The 13,487-nt window shown below is 40.3% G+C and overlaps 1 protein-coding gene across 1 annotated transcript; it reads right to left on the reverse strand.

Annotated features, from left to right (window-relative positions):
• Positions 1-96: 96 nt before the first annotated feature.
• Positions 97-3,475, reverse strand: LOC306788701 (potassium-transporting ATPase subunit beta-like; the record flags this gene model as incomplete). Its single annotated transcript, XM_079284305.1, has 7 exons — positions 97-255; positions 1,118-1,210; positions 1,601-1,663; positions 1,746-1,951; positions 2,037-2,150; positions 2,237-2,365; positions 3,364-3,475. The coding sequence occupies 7 exons, from the start codon at positions 3,473-3,475 to the stop codon at positions 97-99; spliced, it is 876 nt and encodes a 291-aa protein (XP_079140431.1).
• Between the last annotated feature and the right edge of the window lie 10,012 nt (positions 3,476-13,487).

A 13,487-nucleotide genomic window follows, 5' to 3' on the forward strand; every position in this document is an offset into this window, starting at 1 on the left:
GGTTGTTAAATAACAGTCACTCTGGAGCTGTAGTCACCTGCTCTCTGACACTGAAAGGTTCGTTGTTTCGTGATTGTGGGATATCAGAGTAACTTCTCATTTCACTGCTTTGAGTTGGAAGATGACTTTTCCCTCGTAGGGGTCGTAGAAGTTTTCAGAGCTGATCTTTTTGGAGACCACTCTGCACTGGATCTTGGCTTGCTTCTCTCCGACCAGGCTGAACCGAACGGCCACCAGCGGGTTGACGTAAGTAGGCTGAAGAAAAGGAGGAAGGAGGCCAAGCAGAGATTGTTGAAATTTGTTTGGTTTTTGTGTTTAAGAAGAATGACTTGACATTTTGGGAAATACACTTTGTCACTTCCTTGCGGAGAGTTACGTTAGAAGATTGATGCCACAAGCTGATGTTAGCATCTTGTTAGCTTAGCATTAAGACTGCTAACAGGGGGAAGCAGCTAGCCTTTCCTTCTACCAGCATCTTTAAATCTCCAAAATGAACATGGCATGCGTGTTTAATCTGTGTAGAAACTGAAGAGTAACAATGACAATGTGTGGTTTCAGGATTTGTTGTCACAATTTGGTTGCCAAGCAAGCAGCGGAGACTGCAGGAAGTCACTGCAAATTGTCGTTTTGACCTTAACCTTTGGACAGAGCTTTGTTTCCAGTCTTTGCTAAGCTGAACTCACCCCCTGCTGGGTTCCAACACATGTTCACCGTACAGACGTGAGACATGTTTTCATCTCACTCAGCATATTTTTCAACATGTCGAACAGTTTGTTTAATTCCCAAAGTTAATATGAATAACTCGAACATTTTGGTGCTTGGTGCGACTCAAAAACATTCAACATGAATGCATTAACGTATGTTTGCTTACCTGGCAGTAAATCAAAAGTGACTTGAATTTTACAGTTGGTGAAAATGAGCTGCGGGCCTCTATTGACCCGCTGTTTGTGGTCATTCAGTTAAACACGTTTATCTAGATATATGCACACTATATTTACCACAAACCAGGTGACACACAATGAGTTTAGTACATGGGACCATTGCCTGGTTGGTGATTCAGGTTTACTTTTAAAGAGCACATTTTTAAGGACATGAACAGATCTTGATTCTCGCTCACCTGTGCCAGTTTTCCGTAGTAAGGGAAGTAAGATAAATCCATAGTTGCACATTCAGGGAAATACTCGATTTTGTCCACATTGTTTTGTCCTTCCTAAACACGCACACGCACATAGACACAGAATTCCATCATATTTAATGGGGCACCAATTGTACTACGGAAGATCAGTTTACTCAGCCTGAGAAAACAGTTGTATAATTACCTCCACCAAGGAGGTTATGTTATGTTTTGTTTTGTTTTGTTTTGTTTTGTTTGTCAGCTGGATTTCAGAAAAAGCTACTGGCTCAAAATTCATAAAACTTGCATATCTCAGCCTCTGGTGCATCAATTATGATTCTTTAACTTGTCTCTCAGGAAGCCCTCCAACTTTATAGAAGTGCAAGTCTAAATTACTGGAGTACTCCCTGAAAATAACATGTATAACTTCAGACACATTTTCTTCAACGCATGCCGTTAAAGTCGGTATATGCAGTTGTTGCTCACCAGTACAGTGCAGTTGACATAAGGGACATGGTCAGTGTTGTTAGTGGGCAAAAAGTTGATGATCTGCAGAGACAAAACAGAACATTTGACTTTAGTCATTACTATTTAATCTGATATTAGAAGGTTATTTATGGATTAAACCTACCCTGTTCATCTTAATGACGACACAAGGCATGGAGCAGTTGTAGCCAAAGGTCGGGTCCTCAAATCCTGAACAGGCTCCCAGCATGCTCTGCATGAAGGGGCATGCCCACTTGGTGTGGTGAGGGGCAGAGAAGGTGTCCTGGATGAAGTACTTTCCCTTTGTGCAGTTATATTTGTTACATTCAAGCTGCTTGGTGTCATTGTAGGCTGACAGAGAAAGACAGAAAGACAGACTTAGATGTGTTAAACATTAAAGTGTCTGTCCATCAGGGTAGAGTAAGTAAATACTAACGCTCCAGGAACTCATTAAGGATGTTGGTCATCTTCATCCAGCTGGCCTTGTCTGATGTGTTGTAGTTGATTTCAACAATTTCCTCCCCGTAAGTGTTCGGCCACACCATGACCCCTGAACAGAGAGGCAAAAACACAGCTGGTTAACTGAGGTCGTCATTGTCTTAACTCACGTTGTTGTTGTTGTTGTTGTTGTGTTACCCGGAGAATTTAACCGGTCTTGGTAGTCCGGGGCGTACGGATCCAAAGTGTACATGAGCGTCCAGATGGCCAGAGAAAAGAGGCCCGTAATCACCACGTAGAAGGCAACATAATACAGACTGATGTACACTGTGAACGAGAGGTTTTTTATTTGTTAACACACACAGTCAACGTTACATGTTCATGGCCCCTCAGTCTGATGCTCTTTTTAAAGCTCAGTGTGTACAGTAAAGTAGAGATGGAGAAAAATGTATGTCCACCTTTGCAGAGGTCAAAGTGTCCTCTGTCGATATGAGCTCAATTTACTCTGATTGTAAGATCAAACGGGGGGGGGGGGGGGGGGGGGGGGAGCTTATCACAACAGCAAGCTTATCTCGCTCTGTCCACAAGCTGCAAACATACACACTCATTGTGGTGATATTAAAAGGACAGGAAAGGTCACACCGAATGGTTTGTACAAGTTCATGATGGATGTTTATCTTTTACTGTAGTACACTCTCACACACACACACACACACACACACACACACACACACACACACACACACACAGCCAGCGTTGCATGGGATGCATGGGATGTAACATAAAAGCACATTTGCTTTGCAGGTTTAAATTATGTTCACAAAAACATTATGAAGATCTTATAAAATGTAAAGCACATATCTAACTACATACCATGCTGCACTATTTTATGTCTTAAAAAACTGGCATGACTTGTTTTTTAAAAATACACATTTGTTTGTTTAGTTGTTGGAGGAAGCTTGCATTGCCAGCGACTGCTTCACTGAAGAACTTTAACTAATTTAAAACATGTTCATTTAATTCAAAGATCATTGTGGTGCTTAAAGTGTTGTTAGTCAAAAACAAGTAGCCTATAGTGAAGCATTTTTCAGTCATTGCTGGTGAAATAGATGTTGCCTAAATGTTTGGTAGCATTGGTCACCAATTCAAAAGGATTCAATACAGCAAAGAGATAAGTAGACCCTCACCAGCAGAGAATGAATGGCACTAGCAGTGCTACAAACTACTTATAAATTATACGTGCAGTCTCGTATTTAATACAGAGCCACTGCACTGTATTATATTATTTAATGTTGCACAAGAGAAGTTCATGAAGTTATAATTACCCCATTTCTCTGGTGTTCTCCCCATAAACTTCCCTTCGTCGGAGTTCCAGACAAAACGACCAAAGTCTTCACATCGCTGCCCACAACTCCTCTTCTCCTTCAAGGTGGCCATGATGAGCAGACCTTTTCTTCCCTTCACTCAACTTTACCTTTCACTTCTCTTCCTCTCTCCCTCACTGACAGTGAGATTCAAACGGTGATATTTGTTTCTCCTCTCTCCTTCCTGTCGCTCCCCAAAGAATTTGAGGCACTTTCAGGCGTGTGCTTACGTCTTCTGTGGCCGCTGTCTCATTCTCCTTTTACAGTCATTTCAGTTAAAACCCCCTGGACGTCGCTCCAGAGTGTGACGAATGCGTTATCTCGTATTCACTATTTATAAGGCCAAGATAAGGTGGGCATGCTGGCAGTGCGGAGGCTGAGGGGGGGGGGGAGAAAGTAGAAACAGGTGAACTTCCTTCTTCAGCAACATAACCTTCCCTCCTCAGAGGGACCTGAGGATCACCTTGAACCACATGGGTTACTAATGACAACAGTCAGAGTGAACGACTGCATGTGATTTGCTCAGATTTAAACCAAACTGAAACATAAAACCAAAGTCTGCCACTCATTGATTCTGGACCCACCAAAGAGCCACTCTGGGGTTTAAACATTGGATTTTTCCTAAAGTTATAAAGGAGGACATTTTAAAGGGACAGGATACTGTAACAATGTTGTTATAGATTAGTTCAAAATGCTAAAAGAAATGGCCATCACAAGATCCCAGAGCCAAAGGTCACATTTTCAAAAACACAACATCAATTATTTCCAGTCATTGATTTCCATCGACTAGATTGATTAGTGTTGGCTTATATGATTCGTGTCCTCATAAATGGAGCAGCTCTGGAGTGGATTTCCTCATCATCTGCTCAATCGACATAGAAACAATCGAAATATAACTTCTGCTCAAAATGTATTCGCTCACTATGCCTTGACAGATTAAACTAAATGTTCAAAATGTAACTCCCTGTACAATATTGTTTATGCTCGTATTGCTACACCAAAGTGAACAACATCCGACATTACATGGTTAGCTGCGCATAGGCCGCTTTATATGGGATAACAAGCTTTGTTTAGATGCAATGGTGGCTTATTTTCAATATCAACATCTTTTGAAATGTTTTTTGTGTGTAAATTCTGATGAAACTTGACTGAAACGATGCATTCAAATGCAAACATATATCTTTAGAAATGAGTTCCTTGACTGGATGTTGCAAAGCTGTTGTGCAGCCAACTCTCAAGTGTCAGAGCTTCCCACCATCACATGGCAGAGCGCTGAAACTACATGTGTCACACCTGTTTTAATGCACATGCTTGAAGCTTGAAGAGTCGACTCATTGACCTTCAATAGTGTGGAAAAGGAACGAAAGAGTTGAATCTGACTTCAATGCAGTGTAGCTAAGCTATAGCTTCACCTTGTTTCTTTGATAACCTGACATGTTTTACAGCAAACTAAGACAAATGATGTGCAGACAGGACTGTTAGTGTGTCGTTATATGTCCTATGAGCTGTAACCACTGTGAACATGTGCTCATTTCTGCTGTCCTTTCCTGTCCTGAAGGGGGCTATGGTGGAAAATTGGATCCTGGCTCGAGTTCACAGCAGGTTCATTGTCTCTTTGGCGTACGCCTTCCAGTGAAAAACAGAGTTGTGTCTGGTCATGACCATCATGAACGGAGGAGACCTGAGCTTAGATCTCACTCACTGACAGACTGACCACAGCATCTGCATATTTCAGTCTTTTATGCTTCGTCCTCTCAGAATCTAATTGAGACATCTTGCATCCCAATGTTAACAGTTGTTAACAGTTTATATTTAAAAATAGGGATCATGCATTGAAACTTAAATCTGATATTTAATTGGCCTTTGAGTTATTTTATGCACTCTTAAAAATGGGATAAATGGTTTTCTATATGGTGCCAGTTACCTGATGACTTTTTTATTTTTTATTAACAGATCGTTTTAAATGTCAGTGTGAATGAAATTAAAACAATTTAAACGTATACACACCTTTACTCTGTCATTTCCTGGAGGTTTGAACAGAGCCAAGCTGTCTTTACGTTATGATGAGTGGTGTCCCTCTCATCATCTAGCTAACGCCCCCTCAAGAAATGAAATGAATAAGGGGCATTCTCCAAAAATGTCACAAACACTTACACAGATATACTAGTTTATATTAACTGTGATGAAGTTCCTCACCTTGATTTGAATAAGTATGTCTCATTATTGTCCTCTTGAGGTCAAATAACACACGCACACACACACATGCTGTGTAAACACACTTCACACCTTCAGTAACGTTACACGCTGAGTCTCACTTCCAACACAAGGACGTCTTTCCGTTATCATGCCACTACAGGTAAACGTGTCAGCGACGTATTGTTGCAGGTCAACATTGGTATCAGTGACGTGCACGGCTCTTGACATTACCCAGGTGTGTGTTTGTTCTCACAGGTAACGTGCGTATCTCTGACCTTGGTCTGGCTGGTGGAGCCGGCTGATGATCAGTTCAAAATCAAGGGCTACGCCGGGACTCCAGGTACAGTTGAAACAATACCAAGCTGACATTTATCTGGTTGTAGCAGCTCTTACAACAGGATATGTTAACGAGAACCACACCTGCAAAAACCCACAGCTATTTCTCACACTAATTAATATATGACATGTAGCTTCACCCAACCAACCAGTGATGCCTGAATGACTGAAAGGATGCTGCAAACAAACAAAACAAATACCAGACCTAAACACAATCACTGTGTATCACTATGAATAGATACTATATATGCTGGATCTGGTATAGGTATTATCTCATACCATATTGCTGATATTTTTTGTGTATTTATAATATTGATGGGATTGATTATTATTATGATACATGGTAGGTTGAGGTGTATCAACTTTTACAGTATTATATTCAATTTAAATATATTATAAGCCAAAAATATTATTCTTAAGTAGAAGAAAGATTACATATTTGAAAATGATTTGAGGTTTAAATTCTCATTTGTTTATTTTTTACAGTAAATGTTTTAAAATGTTAAAAAATAAAACAAGAGATCAAGAAATCAGTGAAACAGTTAAACCACAATGGAGGGAGATACAATCAACACAATAAAAAGTTTAATGTATAGTAATTCTTATGTTTTCTAAGTCACCAGTCACTGCACAAGTGAATACATACTAAGGAGTAAGAAGGTAAATATTCGGTGTATGTTTTTCCAATCCTCAATCCACGTTTAGAGATGTTTTTACATTTATTGTGGGCTTCAAACACTTTCTTTTGGGCTCTCTGTCTTTTTCGGCACAGTCTAGCTGTTCGTCTTTCTGTCAAGTGACGTTCATCAGCATGACAAGGATAGAGTGATTAACCCCCGCTGGATCATCGTCCTCGGTGTGTGCACCCATCTGGGTTGTGTGCCCATCGCCAACGCCGGAGACTTCGGAGGCTACTACTGTCCGTGCCATGGCTCCCACTACGATGCTTCAGGAAGGATAAGAAAGGGACCTGCTCCTCTAAAGCTGGAGGTTCCCTTCTATGAGTTCACTGAGGAGGACGTAGTCATAGTGGGATAAATACTGGAGCTCTGTCTCAGTTCCTCCCTGTAATATGTATTTTTTAGATGGCTCCGTGTGAGAGTGACATAAAACGTGTGTATTTACTATTAAAGACATATTTCCAACTCTATGATTGAGCTCTTGTCTTTTCCCTCGTAAAAAAGTGAGTTGTTTTTCTTTGATTGATCTGCATCACTTAGCTTGATGTCTTTTGATTCACTGACATTTTATTTATTGTTTTAATCTCTATCGATTTTTCATTCCGCACTATTTTTAGCATTTAGTATTTTCCAAACAGCATTATGTAACACAATGTATGAGGGCCGGGTGTGATCAGCTCCAACCCCTTTGCTGCCGCACCAATCCTGATATATTGTGTTGGAGCTGTGTGATAAAGTCAAAGGTGGGGCCTTTCATGGTTTCATGGTTACCTAAAGATGAGCTGGTAAAAGTGCTCATACACATGAACAAGAGGCCTGGGGAGCACAATGATTAGGATAAGATGACGGTACGATCAAGAAAAGCCACCGGCAATCTAAAAAAGTATCGACAAGTTGTGAACACATTCAGGAATGTGTCGGCCTGTTGATCAACTGGAAGCAACTATAGATCGAGATCAGGATGTTGTTGGTTTGTGACTCCAAAGAATGTGTAGATTGCTTTATCTCAGGACCTTTTTCATCCTTTTTATGAGTTTGTGTCAGACAAGATGACAATTTTATACCAGTAATGGCAGCAGCAAAGAGTGCAAACAAGACAAAGAACTATTGAGTCACACTCCAGTCACTGATGGATTTAATGCTGACGAACAAAGTGTGCTATGTACAACTATGAACCAGTGAAATACACAAACCTTTTACTTTTTATTGATGAAATCATTTGAATACAATATACTGTGCACAGATGCAGGTAAAACCATCGTCTTAAACTTACATTACCATCAAATCAATCATCAATATAATCATCAAAACTATTTCAAACTGTACAGTTGGCACTCATTCAGTGAATAACTTTTTGTCTTGAAATCAGTGGAGTTGAACCGCGGTTAATCATGTGTAACTTCAGAGGTGACTCGTGCTGAGAGCTTTTATCACAAACGGAAACTTTACTGCAACCAGAACAGCTAAAGGGGATTGTTTCCTGTGTGGGTTCTCATGACCTTTAGATCTCTGTTGCGCACAAATCTATTACAGCAAACTGAGCAGCTGAAAGGTTTTTCTCCTGTGTGGGTTCTCATGTGTATCTGTAAATGTGAACGCTGGTTAAAAGATTTCTTACAGACTGAGCAGCTGAAAGGTTTTTCTCCTGTGTGGGTTCTCATGTGTCTGTTCAGAGTTCCACTCTCGCCAAATGTTTTCTCACACTCAGAGCATCTAAAATGTTTTTCACCAGCGCTACATCTTGAATCACTGACACGGACTTCATCAGGTTTCACATAGTTTAAACCTGACTGAGGTTCTCTGGTCTTCTTGCATTCACCACCCTCATCAGAGTCAGAAGAGTCTCCAGTCTTCTCATCAGTATCTGGTTCTGGATGTCTATCTGGATCCAAGTTCCTGTCTGGTTCTGGTCCTCCACAGTCTTCTCCATCAGCTTCTGTTCCCATCTGTTCAGTTTGTCTTTGATGAAGCTGTGAGGACTGAGCTTCCTCTTCTTCATCTTCACTCTTCACAGGAGTGAATGAGAACTTGACATCGGCCTCCTCCAGACCTTGAAGCTGCTCTCCTTCCTGACTGGTGCAGAGTTCCTCCTGTTCTTCTTTAATGTGTGAGGGCTCTGGGTCCTCCTGGTCCAGACTGGAGCTCCACTCCTGCTGCTCAGAGGGAACCTCTTCTTTAACCAACAACAGCTGCTGGACGTCTGCAGGAAAACAGTAAACACACACAGAGGGGTTACAAAGACATTTTAGAATTGAGCAAATAGTCTCCTGGACATACACTTCCAGAGTGTCACTAGAACCAGACAATGCTAGGGGTGTAACAATATGCGTATTCGTATTGAACCTTTCAGTATGAGGCTCACGGTGCGGTACGCATGACGAACCGAACAATACGTTTGAAGATCTACAAGTATTAACAATTTATTAAGTCAAGCATCAAAGCATTAAAAACATAGACACAAGAATTGATTAAAGTTTTTGAATTAAGCTTTTTGCAATTTTCTTTTGAATGGGATCTCTATGGAGAAAATCTTCAAATCCTGTTATTCTTCAACTTTCAAAGCCTTCTTCTTCCTCATACTTTCAGCTACAGACACCAGAGTTAGACATTTCAACGAGAAGGTTTTACATCAGTGCAGTTTAAATGCTTTCGGGCTTCAACATTTTTCAGACAGATAGTCTCCCATTTCTTAATTTTCAGCAATTTTTTCACAATTAATTTCAGCTTTCAGCATTCCAACGCATTTTCAGCAGGAAATGCTTTTTCTAGTTACAATTAATCTGCATTCAATCCGGTTCAATTATTGAAATCATGAAGGTTCAGGCTCCTTAACACTCTCTCTCATTACTTCAGGGCCTTTGGGAGCAACTGCACGTGGGACAGTTGGGACCGGAAGTACACTGGCTGTGGTCATTACAGTGAACAGTGTCTGGCAGTGTGATGAGAGGGCACGTGAGCCCTTGTTGCTGTACTTCATCTCATTGGAGCAGAGGCTGCAGTTAGCATACCCTGCCTTATCAATGCATTTGAAACACTGACAGCGGGAAGCTGTACTGCTCTCTCTTCACGTCTGTTTTAGACCTCCACCTTTATCCAGGCCCAGCTCCACTCACATCTCAGCCCTGCGTCAAGCTGCGCTACACAACATCCTCTTCCTGAAGCTCTTTGACCTCATCATCTCATCAGTATCTGGGCCTCATGTTTCAAGTTATTATCACCACGAAATCGCCTCATTCTACTTTGAGTTAAACAAAAACAACTGCAACCAGAACCGCCGGTGTTCCGGTTTAACGTTAATGAGTGACCGCGTCGACTGAACCAGAACACGGAGGGTGATTCATGTTTCATCACGTTAGCCGATGATATATAGTTATAAATACATCATCATATATATGTGTGTGTGTGTGTGTGTGTGTTTGTGTGTGTGTGTTTTATATTATAGTGAATATTATTATACGATATATATATTATTATACAATATATATATATTATTATATGATATATATTATTATACAATATATATATTATTATACGATATATATATTATTATATGATATATATATTATTATATTATTATATGATATATATTATTATATGATATATATATCATTATATTATACAGCATATTATTATATGATATATATATATTATTATATTATACTGAGACTATAATAAGATGTCCTGATGTGTTTGTCAAAGTGTTATTTACTGCATCTAGCAAACTAGACCTACCTTGGAGTGTTACAATAGCGAGTATTATTTTATTCAATGTGTCCATCCAGGCAAATTGGTGGATCCAAATGTTATTAAGAAAAAACATATGATGTCATTTCTTTGTAATCATCCAAAAATAATGTTAAGTGTATGGGTATTTTTCCAGGCCACTTTAGGCCACTGACTGGTCGATACGTGCGATGCATCGAGTGGGCAACGCGCCGTGTATTGAGTGGGCCGGTCTGATAGTAAACTCCCGGGCCACTTCCCATGTCCGCCCCTGTGATACAGTAACGTTTAAAAAAAAAAAAAATAGTATGGCTCAACTTTGCCCGCTTGTGGCCTGATGCTGACACTGCAGTGAAACATGAATCCCTCATTTAACCAGCGGTGGAAGAATTGGACTCGTGTTTTAAATGAGAGGAAGAAATGAATCTCTCATTCTTCTTTGTGCTGTTTCGAGGTGGAGAACAAGGTGGTGAAGAAGAGGATTCTGAATGATCCAGTAACGTATCCAGAGAAGTTCAGTGAGAAGGCGCGGTCCATCTGTGAGGGTCTGCTGTTCAAAGAGGTCGACAACGAGCGGCAAGAACGGATCATGTGACGAGATCAGGGCGCACGCCTTCTTCAGCGACATCAACTGGAGGGAACTCAATGCAGGTCTGGTTCATGTCATTAAAGTTTCCCAATGTTTGCCTGCTTTGTCTGTTTGCATCAAATTGCACAAATGCACATATCATTTTCTGCAGCTTTTTACAGTTTTAATTACTTTTTGCTCATTCATTTTGTTTTTTTTAAGTATTTCAATATTGCATACTGCTGAATTACATACATATATTTTCATCATATATGTACATCTTGAAGAATGTCATGGTTCTCTTTTAGATTCTCTAAAAACAGTGTGCTTTCACCACTCTACAAGTCAACTTTCAAAATTCAAAACAACTTACTGGAAGAGTCTCCAATGTGCACACAAAGGTTTCTATTGTTATTTCATAGAAGAGTTATGTAGCTTTCATGCTCTTTTTGTCCAGTTTCTAATATTTTCTTAGTTGTTAAATGTCCTGAAACCATATTTTCTAAATCAGATTCTTACTTTGAGCAGTGAGGTCCGACATGAACGTGACACGTTTGAACAGTTTGGGCTTTTTCACATGACATTTTTGTAGTTTTTGTGCTGTTTTTGTTCTACTAGCTGAAGATGGCACATATTTCTGTGTGCCAATCAGGATTTAGAAACATTCAGTTGTGGGGGCAGTTGTGACGTGTGCAGGATACTATCAAACACACCCACACAGTTTTTGACAAAAGATAACGAAGGGTGCTTTTTTTCCTGACAATTGTTGATGCACATTCAGTAATGAATATTTAATGTTACAGACAAAAAGATTTGGGAGGTTTACTCTTATTTCTTTCATTCTGTTTTGTGTCTCTTTTTTTTGTGTTTTCTGCTACATTTTGTTTGAAATTTTAAATGTTTCCATGTATAGGGGTACAGTGTCTTTTAGAGGCGCCCGATTTATTGGATAATTGGTAGAAATCCATCTGTCCATCAATCCGTTTTCATCCATTCTGTAAAACACACTGATGAAGGCCTTGTACGGATACCCGGTTGAATACAGAGACTTTTCTGTTGCGTCAAAAGTGTTGAGATGTTTTTTTTTATACACTCCTCAGGGATCCTCACCCCACCCTTTGTGCCAGACTCAAAGACAGTTTATGCCAAGGACATCGACGACGTCGGGGCCTTCTCCACGGTTAAAGGCGTGCAGTTGGAAGACGGAGACAGTGTTTTTTTTTTATGAGTTTGCCTCTGGGAACATCTCCATCCCCTGGCAGGAGGAGATGATCGAGACGGGAATCTACGAGCTCACTCTCTGGGGAGCAGACGGCGCTTTGCCCAACGACCTGCGACGTGAATCGATCCTGGAGCAGCCGCCCAAGTCCTCCACCTGCACGCTGTCATAAGACGACGATGACCAAAGAGCACCAGGAAGAGAAACATCCAGCTGTTTATGAAACATTTCACATGAACTGTTTGTCTGAAACACTTTTTGTTTAGATTTTTGTTTACTGGGAGTGTGTTCCTTCCAAATGAACTGTGAGATACAGGTCAGTATTTATTTGGCAGGAATATACTCCCGGTGAAGCGTGCGTGAGAATCTGAATCATCCCTTTAAAGCAACGCAGGAAAAGGAAGAGTTAGCAAGTTTTCAACTGTTCACTACAGACAGTACATGGGTCTGTAGGATAAGAGAAAAGTTGAGTTGATACTGTGTGTGCATGTGTGTGTGTTTAAAACATCCTCGCTGTTGAGGAATTGTTGTAAAGTTTGCAACATTGAGACGTTCAGATTAGTCCTTTCTTTTTGTAAATCTCTTGTTTTTAATTGAGTGAATATAACTGAAAAACTGGCTTGTGGCATTCAAACAGATGAGACATACATACCTTGTGAAAGAACAACATTTTGCCCACTGCATCACTGGGACTCATTTTGATCCTCTTCCGTCCAGCTGTGGATGGTAAGAGATGGAGAAGGAGCAGCAGAGAAGCCGTGTCACTGTCCCAGTATACCAGGAGCAAGGCCGAGGCGAAACAAGTCATTATATGTACTTGGAATGCACAAAGTTAACAGCACAAGCCATTTGGGATATAAACCGAGCATATCATACTTACTGATGTGATCGTTTTCTGCAGGTTCTCAGCAGCTGTCAGAAGTCGGCTCAGCTCAGTTGACTGACTCAGGTGTTTGGCCCTTTTTTGATATGGGCTTGAACGCTGTATCCCACTTCTCAAGCATCTTGGAGGCTGTTTGAGCACCAAACAGCAGCAGGAAGTCTTGATTCAACTGTTGATCACACACAGATGCAAAAAAAAGAATCAAGCCGGTGTGTGCATTGTTAACGGCTTACATCCAACCAAATTAAAGACGAGAGTTTAAATAAAATATATGCACAACTCACTCGTCACTCATTAATCTTATAGAAAGGGCAGTTATGGGATTGTGAATTTATGACTTTATAACAATGTCAATCAAACTAATACATAGAATATTTTCTTGTGTGTGTTTGTTTTGACATTCCTTTTTAATATAAAACCCAAATGTGATATCAATGCATCACTAGTTACACCAGAGCATTCGCCTGTATTGTACATATA

The sequence above is a fragment of the Melanostigma gelatinosum genome, assembly GCF_949748355.1.
Source record: "Melanostigma gelatinosum genome assembly, chromosome: 2".
In the NCBI taxonomy this organism is placed as follows: domain Eukaryota; kingdom Metazoa; phylum Chordata; class Actinopteri; order Perciformes; family Zoarcidae; genus Melanostigma; species Melanostigma gelatinosum.